The 25,100-nt window shown below is 45.9% G+C and overlaps 1 protein-coding gene across 1 annotated transcript in view; it reads right to left on the bottom strand.

Annotated features, from left to right (window-relative positions):
* Nucleotides 1-218: 218 nt before the first annotated feature.
* The window catches only part of LOC121530778 (nitric oxide synthase, brain-like), a 90,436-nt gene continuing 65,554 nt past the window's right edge, over nt 219-25,100 (bottom strand). The window contains exons 13-28 of the mRNA XM_041836008.2: nt 20,692-20,836; nt 19,443-19,547; nt 19,155-19,213; nt 18,642-18,758; nt 17,601-17,775; nt 16,459-16,594; nt 11,979-12,057; nt 11,571-11,764; nt 10,891-11,060; nt 6,987-7,197; nt 6,265-6,352; nt 5,633-5,754; nt 5,224-5,372; nt 3,986-4,180; nt 2,833-2,951; nt 219-1,955 (exon numbers count right to left, since the gene is read on the bottom strand). Of these exons, the coding sequence (XP_041691942.1) occupies nt 1,940-1,955; nt 2,833-2,951; nt 3,986-4,180; nt 5,224-5,372; nt 5,633-5,754; nt 6,265-6,352; nt 6,987-7,197; nt 10,891-11,060; nt 11,571-11,764; nt 11,979-12,057; nt 16,459-16,594; nt 17,601-17,775; nt 18,642-18,758; nt 19,155-19,213; nt 19,443-19,547; nt 20,692-20,836 (2,080 nt within the window). The 3' untranslated portion in view covers nt 219-1,939. The remainder of the gene's footprint in view (nt 1,956-2,832; nt 2,952-3,985; nt 4,181-5,223; nt 5,373-5,632; nt 5,755-6,264; nt 6,353-6,986; nt 7,198-10,890; nt 11,061-11,570; nt 11,765-11,978; nt 12,058-16,458; nt 16,595-17,600; nt 17,776-18,641; nt 18,759-19,154; nt 19,214-19,442; nt 19,548-20,691; nt 20,837-25,100) is intronic.

Here is a 25,100-nt window from a genome sequence, read left to right as displayed (position 1 = left end):
CGTGGCATTGTGTTGTGTGACAAAACTGCACATTTTAGAGTGGCCTTTTCTTGTCCCCAGCACAAGGTGCACCTATGTAATGATCATGCTGTTTAATCAGCTTCTTGATATGCCACACCTGTCAGGTGGATGGATTATCTTGGCAAAGGATAACTGCTCACTAACGGGGATGTAAACAGATTTGTGCACAACATTTGAGAGAAATAAGCTTTTTGTGCGTATGGAACACTTCTGGGATCTTTTATTTCAGCTCATGATACATGGGACCAACACTTTACATGTTGCGTTAATAACCAAAATGTTTTGGAAATGTCGTTTAATCGCTCAGCACTAACTATTCAAGATCTGCTATTCAAGATTTCTGCCATTCAAGATTCCTGCTATCTAAGATTCCTGCTATTCAAGGTTCCTGCATTCAAGATTTCTACTACTTGAGATTTCTGTCTCATGAGATTTAGACCACTCTAACCCTTAATCCAGATCTGATGACATGGGGATAAGACAGACACTATGCACAAACAGGGGTTCCCCTACATTGATAGTTACATATTGTACATGTAGCCATAAATAACTCTGGTTACATGGTGGCAAAGATGGTGGTTAAAGGAAGATGTCCCACTTAGGCCGTTTGTCATTGCATTTTTTACACAGTTACGGTCTGATTAAGGGGTGACTCTCCCATAGGCACCAATGCATTAGCAGCTGGGTCTGGTCTGCTTTGTTCATTGACTGTATATGAACCAGAAAAAAGGAGGGAGTGAGATGTCTCGCTTCCTTTTCCGTCTCTGGTAACGGTTGGTCATGGAGAGCAAGCAAAGTAAAGTAACCCAACCTCTTGATTCATTGAAATCATGACCGCATTCCTCACTCTCTCTGTTCCCATTGGAAATATGTACCAAGCTATCAGACAGCACCCCAATACCTCAGCATTTGGTCTTAGCGAATAAATAGGAAGGCAGTCAGATATATGTGCCATAGACTTCTTTCCCCTTGATAATATTGTATACCATTTATAAGATGCAGAGCCCTCTAGATTATAAGCAGTTGTTTTTGTGTGTAATATCGGTTATGAATGTATACAGAAGATACACATGCATAGGCTCTCCCACGGCATGACATTTCAAACATTGCAATGGCTTTCGTCCACATCTATATGCAGTTACTGTTGGAAATCAGACCACAAAATGGGGAGAAAACTCTGCTACTCTGACAGCCAGGCGGAGAGACAGAGAAACAAATGCATTTTGATGGACTGTCAAGCAAATGTGGTTCATAGTTCTTCAAAGCACCCCTTTATGTATCACATCTTTTCTCTCTCGCTCTCTCTCTCTCTCGCTCTCTCTCTCTCTCTCTCTCTCTCTCTCTCGCTCGCTCGCTCTCGCTCTAACAGCTCAAACTGACAAGAGTTCAGCCTTGTAAAGTATATGCTGAAATGCACTAGATTCAGTTGGTTGGGAATGGAATTTGATCTCCAATCAAAACATTGTGACCTTGTTTACCATAAGTAGTCCTGCAAATATAAAACTTTAGCAAAAGGTTTTGATTCTAACATTAAATAGCTAATAGTATATTTATTTAGTAATGTTCTCATCTTGCTCATGCATCAACAAAGAGGCTGGTATAATACTAGGTACACATTATGATGCATAATGAAATCAGAAAGTAATCCATTTTGGAATAATTTAACAAAACATGACAACAAAAAAACGCATCTTAAAATTCTTGGGGGAAAAAATGTTTCAAATCTTGCTACAGACTAAGTGCAGATCCTGACTGACCATGACAAAGCTGAACTGGTATATAAAAAGAACAAAAACAAACCCACACATATTTTTTACAGTACAAAACTTGGCACAGTATTCTCGAGCAGCTGTAGTGTCGGTGTACGGCCCTTCCGATTGGTCCACATCAGAAAGAGCCGGAAGCCCCACTTATGGTTCTACGAGCAGAACACCCTGAGAGAGAGAGAGAGAGAGAGAGAGAGAATTACTCATCCAGCTCACTCGGTAACAAGGGCTTTGATCACAACACTGAGAAATTCAAGTGACATTTCACACATACATTATTATGCTGCTTTTTAATGAGGCATTGTGCAAGCCAGACTTAATTCTCCACTCCTCTTATGACAAATGTATATGGACATCTTTAAAGGCACAATCTGCAGTTCAAACAACAACAAAATGCCACCCATCCACTGTTTCGGACAAAAGCTGAGGGATGGGGCTGGAGAAATGTAACCACTCTCAAATTCATAGACAGAGCTATGGGATGCAAGGACTGACCAGCCATGATATCAAAAGTAGAGTTTTAACCATGTTTTGAGGCTATACATTGTTTGCTTACAATTACATTGTTTACAAACAATGGAGTAAAACAAGCTTATAATTTGGGTTCTGATGGGGTACGACAGTTGAACTAAGCCCATGAGGGATTTTTAAGTTAGATTCTTCAAGAATCAATGGGTGTATTTCATTCATTTAAAAGTCAAAAAATGTACCAATGGAAGACTGCCCCTTTAAGGAACAATGGAATGGAATTATAAATATACAGCGTGAACAGAAAACAAAACAGAGCCACTTGCTAACACTGTAATCCGGTTGGTTGAGTTGGATTCCTTTTCAACTGGTTTCTATGGTTACCTGTTCTGCATTTTGAAAACGATCATAAACCAGACCAGTGGCTGCATATCCAGTGTATCTACAGCCTGCAGGTCCCTCCCACAAGTATGTCACAGTATGTAAAGACAGCAGAGATGTCCCGGGGACGATTGGTGGCTGTAAAAGAACAAGAGGGGAATATAATGGAAGCTATGGGGGTAAACTAAAGACTCACTCGTCAGAGTCCTTTTTGCTTTCCTCAATGTAGGCAATGGATTCCGAACGCAGCCGGTTGGTGACCTCGTACGTACGCAGCGTGACACCGAAGATGTCCTCGTGATAACGGTTTTCGTCCTGCGAGGAGAGAAGATAAGGTGTGTGTAATAAAATGGGCACATGATTATAGCAGAGATGAAGTGAGGTTAGATGAGTACAGGATTATACCATAGATGGAGTGAGGTTAGATGGGTACAGGATTATACCATAGATGGAGTGAGGTTAGATGGGTACAGGATTATACCATAGATGGAGTGAGGTTAGATTGGTACAGGAAGATAAGATGGATACAGTGTGATCGGTGGGGACAGAGAGGACAGATGGATACAGTGTGATCGGTGGGGACAGAGAGGACAGATGGATACAGTGTGATCGGTGGGGACAGAGAGGAAAGATGGATACAGTGGGATCGGTGGGGACAGAGAGGACAGATGGATACAGTGGGATCGGTGGGGACAGAGAGGAAAGATGGATCAGTGGGGACAGAGAGGAAAGATGGATATAGTCGAGTGCAGAGTACTGTACAGTACAGTATTGTCTTGAAACATGTTTTCAATAGCCAGGGCTTGGATAAAATATTTTCTTAGTTTTCTGTTGGAGGCAGCTCTTTAGAAATGAGTTTGATTATATACCATCTTCTGCTCAGTCAATGGTGATCCAGCCATTTTGCTCATGTGGACCTTCGATTCCAGTCATGTACAGTATTGATAGTCTGTACAGTTGGTGGTCTTTATCCGGTTTGCTTATTAAAATCTTTGAAACTTGTGTTTTTGGTTTCTCTTTCTTTGAGTCGGTAATGTAACAACCTTCCTTTTAGTTTTCTTTTGAATCCCACCGAACAAAATCCTGAATGTGTCTGTGAATATGTCTGTGTCATATTCTGAAAACCATCCATAATAAGGTGTATGGAGTGTAGTCGTCTCAAAAAGTGAGAATCTGCCAATGCCCAAATCGAAATCGCTTGATTTACAGTTACTTTGTACTGTATGTTTCAGTCAGTCAGCTAGCCGGTCAGTCGTTAAGTAATTCAGTCAGTCGTTCAGTCAGTCAGTCAGCTAGGTTAGTTTGTTAGTTAGTTTAGTGTCCAGTATAGCGAAGCCTATTGTCCTTACTCTGAGTTTGCTGAGGTAGAACCCAGCGTCCTCCAGCGTCATGTTTCCCTGTAGTTTGATGATCTGCTGGACGGTCTTGAGGACGTCCCCGGCCATACCCACGTCCCCACACACGTAGATGTGTCCTCCATCCTCCTTCAGGCACTGGTACACAGTTTCCGACAGCTGCTCACGAAGCACATCCTGCACATATGTCTGTGTCAGAGACCAAGAGGAAGAATGAGAGACTGATTTAATAAATCAGATCGTGTTAAACAGGGAGAGAGAGATACAAGGTCAAAGAGAGTGGAAGGCAACAAACAGATTGTAGTGATGGAGCATCGGGTTTGTTTAGAATCCTACATAATATAATATGCCATTTAGCAGACGCTTTTATCCAAAGCGACTTACAGTCATGTGTGCATACATTTTTACGTATGGGTGGTCCCAGGGATCGAACCCACTACCCTGGCGTTACAAGCGCCCTGCTCTACCAATTGAGCTACAGAGGACCACAAAATAATTTCCTGTTTCATAATTTTTACATTTTAGTCATTTAGCAGACACTCTTATCCAGAGCGACCCACAGTTATTTTTTTATTTTTTTTCATACTGGCCCCCCGTGGGAATCGAACCCACAACCCTGGCGTTGCAAACACCATGCTCTACCAACTGAGCTACATCCCTGCCGGCCAGTCCCTCCCCTACCATGGGCCAATTGTGCGCCGCCCCATGGGTCTCCCGGTCGCGGCCAGCTACGACAGAGCCTGGATTCAAACCAGGATCTAGCGGCACAGCTAGCACTGCGATGCAGTGCCTTAGACCACTGCGCCACTCGGGAGACATAAATGGTGGCCCGTGTGAGGACAGTATTTTACAACCGGAAGAGGGTAAGAGTGGGAGTCAAGCACATGAGGTTGGTGGCACCTTCATTGGGGAGCACGGGCTCGTGTTAATGACTGGAGCGGAATTAGTGGAATGGTATCAAATACATCAAACACATGGTTTCCAGGTGATTTATGCCATTCCACTTGCTCCGTTCCGGACATTATTATGAGCCGTTCTCCCCTCAGCAGCCTCCCATGGTGTCAAGGGAAAAGACAAACACAGGGATAGAGATATCCATACTTTTTATTTAGAAATTCACTTTCTTATCTCTCACATGGCCTCTGTCTGTGTTGCTGTGTGTTTACTGCCAAAGACAAATTATCATGTTTAAACTCAAATGGACTAAACCAAGTCTTTCAAGTTAACAGTACCTTTGGTCTACCAGGCTCTCTGGAGTAGGCTGTATATAGCTCTTTGAACACTTCCTTGTTCTTAGCCTGGATAGCCTCCTCCTTGTAGATGTGGTCTATCTGGGACTGACGGCATCCAAATACCAGGATCATAGGGCAGGATTTGATCCCTACGGAAGCAAACAACACATTACTTTTTAAGTTCCGATACTAACTTCACCTTTCACTGAACTTTAATGATTTAGAGTCATCTAAAAACTACAGTGTTTATTTATAAAGTTTCTGTCTGTAAAGTTTAATAAGCACAAGTGATACTGGCAGCACAGTATGTGGTTTATTTTACATTTTAAAGTAATTATCGAATAATTCCCACACATATGCAACAATAAAGATCAAGTGTGTGAGTGCTTTTCCTATTTTGTACACAAACCATTGTGTTCGTAGTCAAAAAGTTTCTGTTCCCAGAAGCTTCTGAAGGGGGCGATCCCAGTGCCGGGACCAACTAGGATACACGGAGCTCTGTGGTCCTTTGGCAGTCGGAATGTAGGCGCACTAGAATCAGACATTTGATCAAGACATTATTAAGAGCACTAGATTCAAAGCATGTTTTACATCAGAAATTACAACTCAAGGCTTAACATAATTTAAATTTTAAAAAATTACAAAATGATTGTAGAATGCACCATAAAGTCTACGAATCAAGACATTTTTAAGAGCACTAGAATCAAAGCATTTTTCTTTATCAGAAATGAAAACGTAACAAAAACAACAACAATTTTAGTCAATGATTGTAGAGTACACCATATATGAGTCAATGTTGTATATGAATCATATATGAATCATATGGTATAATCATGTACAGTGTTGTGTCCTGCACTGACATAGAGCTGAGTGGGCACATATGAATACACACCATATAAGAATCAATGTTGACATTTGTTATCGTTATAGTTATATTCCAAACCACCACTTACAATCATAGAAAATGACATGTATTCATTCAATAAGAGTAAAGCAATCATACAACACACAAACACAAGAAGAAGAAGCACAATGTTATACCCTCTGACAAAACAGGGGACTATTTCTTCTGCCTCTATTCTGTTGAGCCAGGATGAACACACTCCATGGTGGATCGGGCCCGCTCCATCTGAAAAGAGACAATTACCCATCATCCACTTCACCTGCGTACCGCCTCCTCTCCACAACGATAGAAATATGCAAACTAACACTGAAGAAGAGGACACATAATGAATGCAGTTCCCAGGGCATTTGTCTCCAGTTTAGGGAAATTACTGTAAATTACTCAGTTTCACACACATCACATCATATCGTGCACATACTCTGAGAAATCACAACCTTTACCATACATAGCCAAGCGGACAGCCCTTACCTCTAGCGTCATAGAGCCTCAAACCATAACCATACTGAAAACCCTAGTAATGGTGTATCAACATTTTACATTTCATTTAACCTTTATTTAACTAGGCAAGTCAGTTAAGAACAAATTCTTATTTACAATGACGGCCTATCCCGGCCAAATCCGGACGACGCTGGGTCAATTGTGCGCCGCCCTATGGGACTCCCAATCACGTGATACAGCCTGGAATCAAACCAGGGTCTGTAGTGACGCATCTAGCACTGAGATGCAGTGCTTAGACCGCTCCGCCACTCGGGAGCCCCAATACAATACAAGGAACATGTCAAACTGACTAGATCAGTGTCTATGAGGGAACTTCATCCTACTCCTGTAAACCCAACACATTCTAGCGGCCAGCCCTTACCCCTGGTTTTGTATGACACTACGGCCACGGTGAGGTGAATCTCCCCTAGGTGGACGTCTGGTGAGGAGCTGATAGAATAGTATCTGGGCTGGAGCAGGGGTAGCTGGGTTAACAGCAGGGTAGAGGGCATCTGGATGGAGGGAAACTCCTCCAACACCTCCACCATGGTCGGGTTGTTGTACCACTTCCACTCCTCATACTCCTGCAAGCCCTGGGAGGAGAGGAGTAGGAAAGAAGAGGAGAGTAGAGAGGTGGAGGAGAGGAGGTATGTTAATGTAATGTACATTCAATATACCCTAGTGTAAGGAGCCATGCTAAAAACAAGTTATTGCTTCAGAGAAAAGGAGTATTTATGTTTTTTTCTCCAACTCCACACACCTGGTAGAGAAGGTAAAGAGGTGAGACACATATTCCAGTTAGACATGGCACTCACAACAAGCCAATCTCCTGATGTGATGATGAAATTATGGATCATTGACTTTTGACATACTTTGGGCTTTCCAGCTTTAGTCATAATCTAAACTTAGCCTGAGTATCTTGTTTAAGCCACAGACACTCACAGACCTGATTGGGAGCCAATCAGGTCCAGAGTTCAAAAATAGCAAGGACTGCCAGTAGCTGAAGATCCCACTGTGGCTTGACGTAGCAAGGACAGCCAGTAGCTGAAGATCCCACTGTGGCTTGACGTAGCAAGGACAGCCAGTAGCTGAAGATCCAACTGTGGCTTGACATAGCAAGGACAGCCAGTAGCTGAAGATCCCAATGTGGCTTGATGTAGCAAGGACAGCCAGTAGCTGAAGATCCCACTGTGGCTTGACGTATTAAGGACAGCCAGTAGCTGAAGATCCCACTGTGGCTTGACGTAGCAAGGACAGCCAGTAGCTGAAGATCCCAATGTGGCTTGATGTAGCAAGGACAGCCAGTAGCTGAAGATTCCACTGTGGCTTGACGTATTAAGGACAGCCAGTAGCTGAAGATCCCACTGTGGCTTGACGTAGCAAGGACAGCCAGTAGCTGAAGATCCAACTGTGGCTTGACGTAGCAAGGACAGCCAGTAGCTGAAGATCCAACTGTGGCTTGACGAAGCAAGGACAGCCAGTAGCTGAAGCTCCCACTGTGGCTTGACGTAGCAAAGACAGCCAGTAGCTGAAGCTCCCACTGTGGCTTGATGTAGTAAGGTCAGCCAGTAGCTGAAGATCCAACTGTGGCTTGACGTAGCAAGGACAGCTAGTAGCTGAAGATCCAACTGTGGCTTGACGTAGCAATGACAGCCAGTAGCTGAAGATCCAACTGTGGCTTGACGTAGCAAGGACAGCCAGTAGCTGAAGATCCCACTGTGGCTTGATGTAGCAAGGACAGCCAGTAGCTGAAGATCCCACTGTGGCTTGACGTATTAAGGACAGCCAGTAGCTGAAGATCCAACTGTGGCTTGACGTAGCAAGAACAGCCAGTAGCTGAAGATCCAACTGTGGCTTGACGTAGCAAGAACAGCCAGTAGCTGAAGATCCAACTGTGGCTTGACGTATTAAGGACAGCCAGTAGCTGAAGATCCCACTGTGGCTTGACGTAGCAAGGACAGCCAGTAGCTGAAGATCCCACTGTGGCTTGACGTATTAAGGACAGCCAGTAGCTGAAGATCCAACTGTGGCTTGACGTAGCAAGGACAGCCAGTAGCTGAAGATCCAACTGTGACTTGACGTAGCAAGGACAGCCAGTAGCTGAAGATCCAACTGTGACTTGACGTAGCAAGGACAGCCAGTAGCTGAAGATCCCACTGTGGCTTGACGTAGCAAGGACAGCCAGTAGCTGAAGATCCCACTGTGGCTTAACATCTCTTTTTTATTCCTTTTTATAGTTTTTTTTAGAATGAGTTGAACCACAAAGAGTGAGTTACTCACTCTCCTGGCCAACATAACGGTTTAAGACATTCACCAAAATGGACGTTTTTGAACTGTATGGAATCACTGAATGGGGAGAATATGTGTCTGAGGGTTACCAAGCGCTGGGCTTAAATTCCATGGCGTCTGTGCAAGCTAAAGCTCGTCTACTATAAGGTTATTTTCAACAAGCGCAAAGTGCTTCAAATCGGTTTTCAATCACACAGATAAAGGCACTTTCATGTTTCTATGGTAAACATTTTGAATAGACTTGTCAATTGTGCCTTGAGCACAGGGTGCTTCCGCTTCGTGCTAAAGTGTAAATTCATAGCTACAGTACTGAAAAGAAGAACACATTCAACAGGGAGGCATACAACATGTTTCTATAAAGGTTTACATTTTTTGGTTAAAGAATTCCCATTATCAGATAGCAAGTAGTAAAAGCCAAGATGGTGCTTTTACTTCCACCTTCCCAAGAAGTATTGTCTCTCTGTTCAGTGCACTCACTGCCTGCGGCAAAGGCATCATGAAAAAGCGTGAAGAATATAATGAATGCTAATGAAAGGAATTACCTTAGTGTTCCTCAGTTGGTTAAAGCATTATGCTAGCAACACCAGAGTCGTGGGTTGGTCAGAGCATAGTGCTAGCAACCCCAGTGTCGTGGGTTGGTCAGAGCATAGTGCTAGCAACACCAGAGTCGTGGGTTGGTCAGAGCATAGTGCTAGCAACACCAGAGTCGTGGGTTGGTTAGAGCATAGTGCTAGCAATACCAAAGTCGTGGGTTCAATTCCCACTGGGGTCACACATAGTGAAATACTGTATATGCACTCACTGTACTGTAAGTCACTTCGGATAAAAGTGTATGCTAATTGGAATCTAAATATGTTGTGTTATTCTATCCTATGCATTATTAAACATAAAATCACAATGGAACTACAAACTGCATAAATAATCCAGATGTCCTTTGGGTACTAGGATCTTCCTACCACTGAATTCCTTCAGATAACAAACTGTACTGAACCGTATACAGGTTTGCTATCTTAATTTGACCAGTTTCCCACAGCAGGAAAATAATCCTGCAGCAACAGGAAATGTGGATTATAATTAAAGCTAGAATCATTATTTGCTACAGACAGTACACTATGCAAGTAACCATTTAATAGAATGTTAATGATGTCACTGCGACAACTGTTGATAGACGTAGCTGGTAAATTCGCTCTGAATATCTACTGCGATTTCAGAGCACTCTCGTCTGAGTGTGGCAGAGTGCAGACTGACAAATTTACAAACACTCAACACCCATTGAATATGGCCGGTGTCAGTAAACGTTGGCAAAAAAGCGTAAATTGTTGCCAGCAGCACAGTTGCAGTCATCAGTGCTTTGGATAACATAAAAACAGCCTAACCAGCTATGCTAGGGCAGGTAAAATGGTCAGAGTGAGCTGTTCTCTCATTTGTGTCTGGAAGTAACTAGCAAGCTAGCCAACGTTAGCCAGTTAGCTTGGGTGCTTGACTGCTGCTGTTAGGACAGAACGCTCGGATCATACCTTAAAGAGATGGGTGGGGCTAAAGCTTAAGAGGGTGTGAACAATGCTGAATGGGTGAAGACAAAGAAGAGGTCTCCAGTAGGTGTACCAAAACATTCAAAGGCCATTTTCTCAAAAGTGAGGTTACAAGTTTATCAACTTTCAAAGCAGAATTACTTTCCCATTGTTCCTCAACTGTAGTGTATGATATACCATTCTCTAGCTCTGAGTCTCTACTTTTATCCAATGTAAAAAAACACAATTTCAAATGTTGCTACATAAGACTGAATCGAGCCGGTCGGTCACATATTAACAGTATTGCACTTTTCATGTAGCCTACTTTTAGCCAGCTACTAGCCTAACCACCGATCAAACAACATTATGGAATAAACGTTCAAATCCTGTTGCTGCAGGATTATTTTGCTGTGACAATACGGGTCAGATTCTACATCTGTACATATGGTGAAACATACAGACTATACGGTTAAAACCTTTCATTACCTTACTGAGGGTCTCTAGCTTCTTCCTCTGCTTGTCGTTAGTGGCCAGGGAGGCAAACTGCTGCAGCAGGACTGGGCTGGGGGGCGTGGTGATATCCAGGAAGTACTGGAAGGCCTGGTAGATAGTGCAGGGGGGGATCCGAGGCTCCTCCAGCCAGTTACTGATCACACCTTCAAATGGAGAAAACAAGCACAAAAAGTACATTTGAGAGACACTCTTATCCAGAGCAATTATGGTTAAGTGACTTGCTCAAGAGCACATCAACTGATTTTGTTTCTCAACTAGTTGGCTCGGGATTCAAACCAGTGACCTTTCAGTTACTGGCCCAACGCTCTTAACCGCTAGGCTACCTGCCACCCTTTAGAACAAGTGGAGTATTTATTATTGTGCATCAATAATATAACGCTACAATCGCATGATGTATGAGTAGTCTACACAACTTATGAATGCCAGTGTAAAATGTTAAGCACTGCTTAAAAAAAGAAGAAGTATTTAAGCATGAAATAGTCAAGTGTACACTGTGTATAATGTAAACCACCCTAAATCATCCAAATAAGGCCTGCATATCCAATATCAAACTCTCTGTTTGTTCTTTATTGTCAAATATTGAATGAAGAGCATGGAGTGTAAGTGGGGCTTTCTAAATAAAGGTCGTATGAATAAAATAGAGTTCTACTAACCCAGTGCTGTATTCCTCTCTTCCAGGAACTCCACCTTAACGATTTGATTGACAGGTGGGGCGTCCTCTAGTTTCTCTATGAGGGCCGTAACCAGGTCCTCGTGGTTTCCAGGGAAGATGCCCAGATGGTCGCCGGGCTGGTACGCCAGGCTGTCCTCGTTATTTGTGTGGAGTCTAACAAATATGGTGGAGCGACTGCTAGGGGATTCAGAAATGTGGTTACAGTTTGTGGTTTCAGTTTGTGGCTAGAGTTTGGGGTTAGAGTTTGAGGTTAAAGTTTGTGGTTACAGTTTGTAACCATTGTACAGTTTGGGGTTATAACATCTCATATCAAGCAAGGCTAGAGTAAAATCATAAAACATACTTATTGAGCTAGCCATAGAATACTGAGAGAACTAAATCTACCCACTTGGATGTAGAACTCTGGAGGTTTTCGCTCTGTACGATCTTGGCTCCATAGACCTTCTTCTTGTGGATGCTGTATAGTGCTGTTGAAGGATACATTCACAAAGCTTCATCAATTAAAGCTTTTGAGCTATTCTATACTATGTCTAAATTCACTTTGATCAGATAAATAGTCATTTTTCCACCCTTTACATACAGTTGAAGTCGAAAGTTTACATACACTTAGGTTGGAGTCATTAAAACTCGTTTTTCAACCACTCCACAAATGTCTTGTTAACAAACTATAGTTTTGGCAAGTCGGTTAGGACATCTACTTTGTGCATGACACAAGTACGTTTTCCAACAATTGTTTACAGACAGATTATTTCATTTATAATTCACTGTATCACAATTCCAGTGGGTCAGAAGTTTACATACTGTCACGCCCTGGCTCTGGGGACTCTAATATGTTGAGCCAGGGTGTGTATAGTCTATGTGTGTTCTAGGTTTCACTTTCTGGTTTTGTAGATCTATGTTGGCCAGGGTGGCTCCCAATCAGAGACGGCTGTAGCTCGTTGTCTCTGATTGGGAGTCATACTTAGGTAGCCGTTTGGCACTCATTCATTGTGGTTTCTTGTTCGTGTTTGGTTTGTGTATTACCATTGACTGTCACGTCATCGTTTTGTTGCTTTGATCGTGTGATCATTTATTAAATAAATATGTTCGCCTTCAACGCTGCGCCTTGGTCCTCCTCTCTGGTAGACGATCGTGACAGAAGAAACCACCAAGATTTGACCAAGCAGTGTGTCCAGGAGCCATCGCCAGGGAGATCTCTGGCAGATCTCCTTCGCCTCCTCGACTGGGTTAAGCCGAGTGAGGAAGAGAAGGGCTTGACATTGTGGCAGAAGGGCGAAATGCTGGCGAGGGACATGGAGACCTGGTCCACGGGTAGGAGAGACGCCCAGAAATTTTTTAGGGGGGGGCTAATGCCGTGGACGACGGGCCAGCAGGAGACCGCGGCAGAGCGGCCCAAGCGGATTGGCAGAGGAGGCCGCCAGGTTACGGGGGCCACTGGTCGAAGAGGGGGTGGAAGGTGTAGAGGCACGGCGAGAGGTACTGGGGTGTGTTACCAGTCCGGTCCGGCCCATTCCAGATCCCTGCGTAGGACCAGTGGTGTGTGTCCCCAGTACGGTCCGGCCTGTTCCTGCTCCCCGCACCAAGTCAGTGGTGCGCCCCGTCAGCCCGGCTCGGCCCGTTCCTGCTCCCCGCACCAAGTCAGTGGTGCGCCCGTCAGCCCGGCTCGGCCCGTTCCTGCTCCCCGCACCAAGTCAGTGGTGCGCTCCCGTCGGCCCGTTCCTGCTCCCGCACCAAGTCAGTGGTGCGCCCGTCAACCCGGCTCGGCCCGTTCCTGCTCCCCGCACCAAGTCAGTGGTGCGCCCGTCAACCCGGCTCGGCCCGTTCCTGCTCCCGCACCAAGTCAGTGGGCGCCCGTCAGCCCGGCTCGGCCCGTTCCTGCTCCCCGCACCAAGTCAGTGGTGCGCCCCGTCAGCCCGGCTCGGCCCGTTCCTGCTCCCGCGCAAGTCAGTGGTGCGCCCGTCAGCCCGGCTCGGCCCGTTCCTGCTCCCCGCACCAAGTCAGTGGTGCGCTCCGTCAACCGGCTCGGCCCGTTCCTGCTCCCCGCCCCAAGTCAGTGGAGCGCTTCGTCAGCCCGGCTCGGCCCGTTCCTGCTCCCCACACCAAGTCAGTGGTGCGCTTCAACAGCCCGGCTCGGCCCGCTCCTGCTCCCCACACCAAGCCAGTGGTGTGCGTCGTCAGTCCGGCACGGCCCGTGCCTGTTCCACCGGTGGCTGGTCCGGCACCGGTCAGATGCTTCACGCCGGAGCTAGAGCAATCCGCTCCACCAGTGTGCAGTCCAGCTCCGGCCAGCGGGGCCAGACCGGACCAGGGGTACTTTGGGGGGTTGGAGAGGGAGCGGGGATCAGGCCCGGGAGCCGGATCCGCCGCCTAAGCGGAGTGCCCACCCGGTCCCTCCCCTGTGGTGTTTGGTGGGCGCGGTCGGAGTCCGCGCCTTTAGGGGGGGGGGTACTGTCACGCCCTGGCTCTGGGGACTCTAATATGTTGAGCCAGGGTGTGTATAGTCTATGTGTGTTCTAGGTTTCACTTTCTGGTTTTGTAGATCTATGTTGGCCAGGGTGGCTCCCAATCAGAGACGGCTGTAGCTCGTTGTCTCTGATTGGGAGTCATACTTAGGTAGCCGTTTGGCACTCATTCATTGTGGTTTCTTGTTCGTGTTTGGTTTGTGTATTACCATTGACTGTCACGTCATCGTTTTGTTGTTTTGATCGTGTGATCATTTATTAAATAAATATGTTCGCCTTCAACGCTGCGCCTTGGTCCTCCTCTCTGGTAGACGATCGTGACACATACACTAAGTTGACTGTGCCTTTAAACAGCTTGGACAATTCCAGAAAATGATGTCATGGCTTTAGAAGGTTCTGATAGGCTAATTGACATCATTTGAGTCAATTGGAGGTGTACCTGTGGATGTATTTCAAGGCCTACCTTCAAACTCAGTGCCTCTTTGCTTGACGTCATGGGAAAATCAAAAGAAATCAGCCAAGACCTCAGAAAAATAATTGTAGACCTCCACAAGTCTGGTTCATCCTTGGGAGCAATTTCCAAACGCCTGAAGGTACGACGTTCATCTGTACAAACAATAGTGCGCAAGTATAAACACCATGGGACCACGCAGCCGTCATACCTCTCAGGAAGGAGACGCATTCTGTCTCCTAGAGATGAACGTACTTTGGTGCGAAAAGTGCAAATCAATCCCACAACAACAGCAAAGGACCTTGTGAAGATGCTGGAGGAGACAGGTACAAAAGTATCTATATCCACAGTAAAACGAGTCCTATATCGAAATAACCTGAAAGGCCGCTCAGCAAGGAAGAAGCCACTGCTCCAAAACCGCCATAAAAAAAGCCAGACTACGGTTTGCAACTGCACATGGGGACAAAGATTGTACTTTTTGGAGAAATGTCCTCTGGTCTGATGAAACAAAAATAGAACTGTTTGGCCATAATGACCATCGTTATGTTTGGAGGAAAAAGGGGGTCGCTTGCAAGCCGAAGAACACCATCCCAACCGTGAAGCACGGGGGTGGCAGCATCATTCTGTGGGGGTGCTGTCACGCCCTGGCTCTGGGGACTCTTAAATGTTGAGCCAGGGTGTGTTTCTATGTTATATTTTCTATGTTAGTTTCTAGATTGTGGTGATCTATGTTGGCCAGGGTGGTTCCCAATCAGAGGCAGCTGTAACTCGTTGTCTCTGATTGGGGACCATACTTAGGCAGCCTGTTTGGCACTAGTCGGTTTGGGATCTTGTTCTGTATAGGTTTGTTGTGTATACCTTTAGACTTCACGTATCGTTTGTTTGTTGTTTTGTTTCGTGTTGTGTACTGAAATAAAATGTACGCTTATCACGCTGCGCCTTGGTCCGTCTCATCCGTTAACGATCGTGACAGGTGCTTTGCAGCCGGAGGGACTGGTGCACTTCACAAAATAGATGGCATCATGAGGAAGGAAAATTATGTGGATATATTGAAGCAACATCTCAAGACATCAGTCAGGAAGTTAAAGCTTAGTCGCAAATGGGTCTTCCAAATGGACAAGCATACTTCCAAAGTTGTGGCAAAATGGCTTAAGGACAACAAAGTCAAGGTATTGTAGTCCCGTGTAGCTCAGATGGTAGAGCATGGCGCTTGCAACGCCAGTGTTGTGGGTTCAATTCCCACGGGGGACCAGTATGAAAATGTATGCACTCACTAACTGTAAGTCGCTCTGGATAAGAGCGTCTGCTAAATGACTAAAATGTAAATGTATTGGAGTGGCCATCACAAAGCCCTGACCTCAATCCTATAGAACATTTGTGGGCAGAACTGAAAAAGCGTGTGTGAGCAAGGAGGCCTACAAACCTGACTCAGTTACACCAGCTCTGTCAGGAGCAATGGGCCAAAATTCACCCAACTTATTGTGGGAAGCTTGTGGAAGGCTACCCGAAACGTTTGACCCAAGTTAAACAATTTAAAGGTAATGCTACCAAATACTAATTGAGTGTATGTAAACTTCTGATCCACTGGGAATGTGATGAAAGAAATAAAAGCTGAAATAAATCATTCTCTCTACTATTATTCTGACATTTCACATTCTTAAAATAAAGTGGTGATCCTAACTGACCTAAGACAGGGAATTTTTACTAGGATTAAATGTCACGAATTGGGAAAAACTGAGTTGAAATGTATTTGGCTAGGGTGTATGTAAACTTCCGACTTCAACTGTAACATGACACTTGCTAATGAATGATTTCTTAAGTACTTATATAGGCCTTATAAAGAGTTTATAAAGGCTTCATAAGATTATTATTCTTTAAAATCATAAGATTATGTATTTTTTAAAAGTTATGTTTTGTTTAAAGTGAGACAGGGTTTTCAATGAAACCCTTTATACCTTGTGTTAGGGCAGGGGCCTCAGCAGTGTATGTGAGGCGGAACCTGCTCTGCTTCCAGCTACGATCGTTACTGATCAACGAATCGTGTGCCTTCTCGATGTTCACATCGCCAATGCAGAACACATCACAGGCAGCCTTGGCAGACAGACACAACCACAGGCATTTATAAGGACAGGTATTCAAATCATTGCTTGTTTAACAGCACATTTTAGACCACATGATTTTATAAAGACAAGTATTCAGAGCTCTGTCTTTCACAGCTGATAGGCTTTTTAGAGATGCATTTTGAGAGATTTATAGAGATGAATAATGCACTAAATGCAGAAGAGAACCTCATGGCCTGCACATAAACAGAATATCATCATCCCACTGTCAAGGTCTGGCTGCCTGAAGCATTACCTCTATAGGCTGTCAGAGTGTGGGGGTTGTTCCTAATTTACTACTGAATATAACTCTACAGACCATGCAGACACCTGTGTGCACATCACACATCATACTCGTGTGCCAGCATTCTCTGACGCAAATACTGTTCTGTGTAGTCCATTACTAAGACCATTACCATGTGTGTGTACCCCATCAGAACCCAAAATATAAGCTTGTTTACTCCAATGTTTGTAAACAATGTAAATGTAAACAAACACTGTATAGCCTCTAAACATGGAGCTCTATTCAATGAGCCTTAAAAAATGGGTCTCTTTTCAATCAGCCTCAAAACATGGGGCTCAATTCAATCAGTCTCAAAACATGGGGCTCTATTCAATCAGTCTCAAAACATGGGGCTCTATTCAATCAGTCTCAAAACATGGGGCTCTATTCAATCAGTCTCAAAACATGGGTTTCTATTCAATCAGTCTCAAAACATTTGTGGACATTCAGCGTTACAGCATGATTGACATTTAAAGGCAATGTTCCCGCTTTAGCAGATACTGCATTCACGGTAAACGCTGCAGATGGGAAATCACTTTTACATTTCTAACACGCTATTGATTTGATTCAGACAACCATACAAAGGAATTGCTCAAAAGAGCTTATTTCTGTGTGTGCATGCCTGTGTACATGCGGACATGCGGACGTGTACGTGTTCATGCATGTGAGTGTGTGTGTGTTACGTGCCCCATAAGGACTCCCCCAGTCACCCCACCTTGAAAACCTTCTTGGCCCAGTTTCTGAAGGACTCCTCCTGGCCACACAGCTCATCTCCCTCCCCCATGCGTAGGATGCGCTCCCCCCCCAGCTCCTCGAACAGCGTGTCCACAGCGTGGGCAAAAGCACAGAAGTGTGGGTAGGCCCTGGAGCCAAGGCCAAACACTGAGAACCTGGAGAGAGAGAGGGAGAGAGAGAGGGAGAGAGAGAGAGAGAGAGAGAGAGAGAGAGAGAGAGAGAGAGAGAGAGAGAGAGAGAGAGAGAGAGAGAGAGAGAGAGAGAGAGAGAGAGAGAGAGAGAGAGCAAGCGAGAGAGAGAGAGAGAGAGAGAGAGAGAGAGAGAGAGAGAGAGAGAGAGAGAGAGAGAGAGAGAGAGAGAGAGAGAGAGAGAGAGAGAGAGAGAGAGAGAGAGAGAGAGAGCAAGCGAGTGAGAGAGAGAGAGAGAGAGAGAGAGAGAGAGAGAGAGAGCGAGAGAGAGCAAGCGAGAGAGAGAGAGAGAGAGAGAGGGAGGGAGGGGGAGAGGGAGAGAGAGAGAGAGAAAGAGAGAGATGCACACATATGCAGGCACACACACACATAGTTTAAATTGGTTTGATTCATACAACTAGACAGGGGAAAATAGCTTCTTTCTTCCTCCCTCTGTCCTCTCAGAGCTCTATACAGACAGCCAGTATAAAGGGATGAGTTATCACTTTGTCTGATGTTTTCTGTGTTATCTTGAACCAGATGGCCCCTGTCTGTGTTAGTAAAAAGGATACATTTTTCCACCCCCGTCCAGCCATCAAAACACAGGTTTAATAAGCAGTCTAAGACATGTCTTTGGGTTCTCTTCAGACAGACAGAGGGCTTTGTCTCCCCGTCATAACTTGGCTATCATCTAAACTCACAAGTCTGGATTTTTTGTTAACCTGTTCAACTCTGTTTAAGCACCATGTGAAAAATATATTTGATTTTAAGCCTACAAATATTTTTCGACAATCAGATTGCGCTTCAACCCACGTTGGCCAATTATAAAGTCGGGTTGGGCTTGCTTACTGTACCTGACGTTGGCGAGGGGTCCAGTGCTCTCGAAGTTGATCCTGGGCTCGGGTTCGTCGCTGGAGGATTTGCGGGTGTCTGAGTAGGACGACACGCTGTTGAAACGCACCTTGTAACTCCTGAGAGAGAGGCAGACATAGGGATAGCATGTACACTCAGTATAGAATAGTACTTTATTAGTCCATTGCATCGACATAAATATTTTCTTCCGCTGTCCTCCCAACGACTTCATTCAAGACACAGCACATCAATTTGGGAGGAGTACAAGGTCAGCACCCGTGGAGCGATTTTAGGGGTTAAGTATCTTACTCAAAGGGCCGAAGGACAGGAGATAGTACACTCCTTTACTGTAGCCATGATTGCATCCCAAATGGCTCCCTATCCCTTATATAGTACACTACCCACTCTATGGGCCCTGGTCAAAAGTAGTGCACTACATAGGGAATAGGGTGCCATTTGGGACGTGTTCCATGTCAACATGCTCTGGTTGAATGGGCCAAGATGGTTGAACTCACTTTCTGTCCTCTGTGTTGGATGTAGGATGTCTCATCTCCATCAAGGCAGCTCCGAATTTCTACACAAACAGGAAAACAGTCAACTGTCAATCGCTTGCAGGTTAACCTTATGTACTGTAACCAACATATATATGGTGCATGCTCTACATTGCTGTGGGAATCAAACACACACGCGCACGAATGCACACACCTGCAGGTACACACACACAAGCACACACACAACCACACACACGCGCAGGTACGCGCACACACACACACAAACAAACACACTGTACTGGCCAATCATACCTCTCCATTTTCAGGTGGATCTCCGTTGCCAAATGTACTGGTCACAGCCAAAACCAGTGTTTCATGCTCCAGGTCCACCATGTCGTACTCATCCATTGACATCACCTGTAGTAGTGGAACATGTGTGTCAGTAAAGCTGTCCACATTTCATACTTTCACCTGATGTGTGTGAACCAGAGACATTTTGAAACGAAGTGAAAACACATTTCATTTTCCACAAACAAAACGGCAGATATTCAAGACCAAAAAATACTCAAAGAGTGATACCAAAAAAAGAACAGAGACATATTTAGGACAAATGTAAATAAAATAATGACAAGTCAACAGGAAGCCTCTCTAGCCACATCTCCCAGTCCCTCCTCTGACTAAGACCAAAAGGAAGAAACACGGTCGTGAGTCCAGGGCCTGAGACCATAGGGCAGCAGTGAGATATCTAATGAACACTACGTCCTTGTCTTAACGAACTGATAATGTGCTGCGATACAATTAACACCCAGACATCCAACTCTCTCTCTGACTCCAGCAGCCTTAGTGCCTACAGGCCATCATGCCGAGAGAGAGCGACAGAACGAGAGGACGGACAAGATGACTGAGGCAGAAGAGGAAGGGAGAAACCCAGCCCACCCGGTCATCCATCCGCTCTGCATCTGCCTGTCTGACTCAACTACAACAAGATCGTCCCTCTCGTCTGATTGATTACTTTTAAGTAGGAAGCTGTAAAAACAGAAGATGTCATGTCCTGGGGGGAGACTAGATGATTGAGAGCAGCATGTTTTTCTGTTTTGTCAAACACATTTACACAGCCTGCAGTCTTTTGAGATTTTATCTTAAACTACATCTTAACGCTTGGCTGGGTTGATTCTTCCGCTGTGGCCCCTGGCGATTTGCTGCATGAGAGGGAATGGGAATGTGACAAAATACACATTTCCGCGTAACCTCGCCTTCTTGGTGTGAAAACCATCTCCTCACTTTTTCAAATCTGCGGGGCCTCACATTGTCAGTGAGAGGGGGTTGTTTTTTAAAAGTATTTTCTTTCATTCAATAACATCCCAAAAAAGACATGACGCATTAACTCATATTCAAGTTGTGTGGTTTACCTTTGCGTCAAAGGCATGCTTGAAAATCTCACACAGGGTTAAGGGGGATGTTTTTGAAGTAGGCTTTTTCATTTTCCATTCAAGATAACATCAAAAATAGACATGGCACATCAATTCATAATCAACTTGTGTGGTAGCTATATAAAGGTTACCTTCGCGTCAAAGGCATGCTTGAAAATTTCACATAGGGTTTTTGCATAGTCTTGAGACTTTCCGGTCTCGGTGGCGAATAGTATAGTGGCTTTGACCCTCTTAGCCATGGCTTGGCCCATTAGCTTGGCTGAGAACTTCACAGCCCTGCACACACACAGACAGACAGAGAGGACATGTATAATTCAGAATATAATAAAACGTCTATGTATAAACATTTAAAATGGTTAATTCATGAGAGCTTTTATATAGTGTAACCAAAAAAATTATGAATCACAGGCACCAGTGATTAAAGGCACAACAGACCTTGTCACACCACAAACCCTTCCCCCTTTACTCTTACCCTTTCCCTCCTCCCCCTTCCCCCTTCTCTCTTCCCTCATTCTCCTTCCCCCTTCTCTCTTCCCTCATTCTCCTTCCCCCTTCTCTCTTCCCTCTTCCCCCTTATCTCTTCCCCCTACTCCCTTCTCTCTTCCCCCTACTCCCTTCTCTCTTCCCCCTACTCCCTTCCCTCCTCCCCATTCTCCTTCCCTCTTCCCCCCTACTCCCTTCCCTCTTCCCCCTTCCCTCTTCCCCCTTCTCTCTTCCCCCTACTCCCTTCCCTCTTCCCCCTACTCCCTTCCCTCTTCCCCCTTCTCTCTTCCCCCTACTCCCTTCCCTCTTCCCCCTTCTCTCTTCCCCCTACTCCCTTCTCTCTTCCCCCTTCTCTCTTCCCCCTTCTCTCTTCCCTCTTCCCCCTTCCCCCTTCTCTCTTCCCCCTTCTCTCTTCCCCCTTCTCTCTTCCCCCTACTCCCTTCCCTCTTCCCCCTTCTCCTTCTCTCTTCCCCCTACTCCCTTCCCTCTTCCCCCTTCTCTCTTCCCCCTACTCCCTTCCCTCTTCCCCCTTCTCTCTTCCCCCTTCTCTCTTCCCCCTTCCCTCTTCCCCCTTCTCTCTTCCCCCTTCCCTCTTCCCCCTTCTCTCTTCCCCCTTCTCTCTTCCCCCTACTCCCTTCCCTCTTCCCCCTTCTCTCTTCCCCCTACTCCCTTCCCTCTTCCCCCTTCTCTCTTCCCCCTACTCCCTTCTCTCTTCCCCCTACTCCCTTCTCTCTTCCCCCTACTCCCTTCCCTCTTCCCCCTTCCCTCTTCCCCCTACCCCCTTCCCTCTTCCCCCTTCTCTCTTCCCCCTTCTCTCTTCCCTCTTCCCCCTTCCCCCTTCTCTCTTCCCCCTTCTCTCTTCCCTCTTCCCCCTTCCCCCTTCTCTCTTCCCCCTTCTCTCTTCCCCCTTCCCCCTTCTCTCTTCCCCCTACTCCCTTTCCTCTCCCCCTTCTCTCTTTCCCCTTCCCACTCTCTAAAGTCTTATAAACTCAGATGTCTGCTGTAGTTTACTAGCTTTCCCTCCACGCTCGGGTGGATCGCTTGAGCAGACAGACAGTGCTGCATGTCATGCCATCACAGCAGATGGCAATCGTGATGACCTAGCTTGTCGTATCCTCGTGATGACCTTGCTTGTCGTATCCTCGTGATGACCTAGCTTGTCGTATTCTCGTGATGACCTAACTTGTCGTATCATCATGATGACCTAGCTTGTCGTATCCTCGTGATGACCTTGCTTGTCGTATCCTCGTGATGAACTAGCATGTCGTATCCTCGTGATGACCTAGCTTGTCGTATCCTCGTGATGACCTAGCTTGTCGTATCCTCGTGATGACCTAGCTTGTCGTATCCTCGTGATGACCTAGCTTGTCGTATCCTCGTGATGACCTAGCTTGTCGTATCCTCATGATGACCTAGCTTGTCGTATCCTCGTGATGACCTAGCTTGTCGTATCCTCGTGATGACCTAGCTTGTCATATCCTCTTGGTGACCTAGCTTGCCGTATCCTCGTGATGACCTTGCTTGTCGTATCCTCGTGATGACCTAGCTTGTCGTATCCTCGTGATGACCTAGCCTGTCGTATCCTCGTGATGACCTAGCTTGTCGTATCCTCATGATGACCTAGCTTGTCGTATCCTCATGATGACCTTGCTTGTCGTATCCTCGTGATGACCTAGCTTGTCGTATTCTCGTGATGACCTAACTTGTCGTATCATCATGATGACCTAGCTTGTCGTATCCTCGTGATGACCTAGCTTGTCGTATCCTCGTGATGACCTTGCTTGTCGTATCCTCGTGATGAACTAGCATGTCGTATCCTCGTGATGACCTAGCTTGTCGTATCCTCATGATGACCTAGCTTGTCGTATCCTCGTGATGACCTAGCTTGTCGTATCCTCGTGATGACCTAGCTTGTCGTATCCTCGTGATGACCTAGCTTGTCGTATCCTCATGATGACCTAGCTTGTCGTATCCTCGTGATGACCTAGCTTGTCGTATCCTCGTGATGACCTAGCTTGTCATATCCTCTTGGTGACCTAGCTTGCCGTATCCTCGTGATGACCTTGCTTGTCGTATCCTCGTGATGACCTAGCTTGTCGTATCCTCGTGATGACCTAGTTGTCGTTTCCTCGTGATGACCTAGCTTGTCGTATCCTCATGATGACCTAGATTGTTGTATCCTCATGATGACATAGCTTGCCGTATCCTCGTGATGACCTAGCTTGTCGTATCCTCATGATGACCTAGCTTGTCGTATCCTCGTGATGACCTAGCATGTCGTATCCTCATGATGACCTAGCTTGTCGTATCCTCGTGATGACATAGCTTGTCATATCCTCTGGCAATTACAATAATAGCTCAGAACAACCCCCCCCCAAAAAAAGGAAAAAATAAAAAGAATCCAAAGCTTTCACCAAAGCTCTGATTGCTTCCGTAAGGGTTGACTGAGTGAATGTCACCGTTGAGTAGATCAGCTCCCTCCCTCCCTGTGTCTGCACCACTACATCGTCTCATCACTGTTGAGTAGATCATCTCCCTCACTCGCTGTCTGCACCACTACCTACTCTCATCACTGTTGAGTAGATGAGCTCCCTCTCTGTGTCTGCACCACTACTTAGTCTCATCAATGTCGAGTAGATGAGCTCCCTCCCTCCCTGTGTGCACAACTATCTCGTCTCATCACTGTTGAGTAGAAGAGCTCCCTCCCGGTGTCTGCACCACTACCTCGTCTCATCACTGTTGAGTAGATGAACTCCGTCCCTGTGTCTGCACCATTACCTCGTTTCATCACTGTCGAGAAGATGACCTCCCTCCCTGTCTGTACAACTATCTCGTCTCATCACTGTTGAGTAGATGAGCTCCCTCCCTGTGTCTGCAACACTACCTCGTCTCATCACTGTTGATTAGATGAGCTCCCTCCTTCCCTGTCTATACCACTACCTCGTCTCATCACTGTTGAGTAGATGAGATCACTTCCTGTGTCTGAACCACTACCTCGTCTCATCACTCTTGAGTACATGAGCTTCCTCTCTGTGTCTGCACCACTACCTCATCTCATCACTGTTGAGAATATGAGCTCCCTCCCTTTATGCAACACTACCTCGTCTCATCACAGTTGAGTAGATGAGCTCCCTCCCTGTGTCTGCACAACTACCTCGTCTCATCACTCTTGAGTAGATGAGCTCCCTCCCTGTGTCTGCACCACTACCACATCTCATCACTGTTGAGTAGATGAGCTCCCTCCCTTTCTGCAACACTACCTCGTCTCATCACTGTTGAGTAGATGAGATCCCTCCCTGTGTCTCCAACACTACCTCGTCTCATCACTGTTGATTAGATGAGCTCCCTCTTTCCCTGTCTATACCACTACCTCGTCTCATCACTGTTGATTAGATGAGCTCCCTCCTTCCCTGTCTATACCACTACCTCGTCTCATCACTGTTGATTAGATGAGCTCCCTCCTTCCCTGTCTATACCACTACCTCGTCTCATCACTGTTGATTAGATGAGCTCCCTCCTTCCCTGTCTGCACCACTACCTCGTCTCATCACTGTTGAGTAGATGAGCTCCATCCCAGTGTCTGCACCACTTCCCTCATCCCATTACAGTTGAGTAGATGAGCTCCCTCCTTGTGTCTGCACCACTACCTCGTCTCATCAATGTTGAGTAGATGAGCTCCCTCCCTAACTGTCTGCACCACTACATTGTCTCATCACTATTGAGTAGATGAGCTCCCTCTCTGTGTCTGCACAACTATCTCGTCTCATCACTGTTGAGTAGATGAGCTCCCTCCCTGTATATTCACCACTACCTCTTCTCATCACTGTCGAGTAGATGAGCTCACTCCCTCCCTGTCTGCACCACTAGCTCATCTCATCACTGTTGAGTAGATGAGCTTCCTCCTTATATCTTCACCACTACCTCGTCTCATCACTGTTGAGTAGATGAGCTCCCTCCATGTCAGCACCACTACCTCGTATCGTCAAGGTTGAGTGGATGAGCTCCCTCCCTCCCTGTCTGCACAACTACCTCGTCTCATCACTGACGAGTAGATGAG

The sequence above is a fragment of the Coregonus clupeaformis genome, chromosome 18, assembly GCF_020615455.1.
Source record: "Coregonus clupeaformis isolate EN_2021a chromosome 18, ASM2061545v1, whole genome shotgun sequence".
In the NCBI taxonomy this organism is placed as follows: domain Eukaryota; kingdom Metazoa; phylum Chordata; class Actinopteri; order Salmoniformes; family Salmonidae; genus Coregonus; species Coregonus clupeaformis.
Note: the sequence above shows the minus strand (reverse complement) of the source record. Positions and strands in the feature narration are given on the sequence as shown.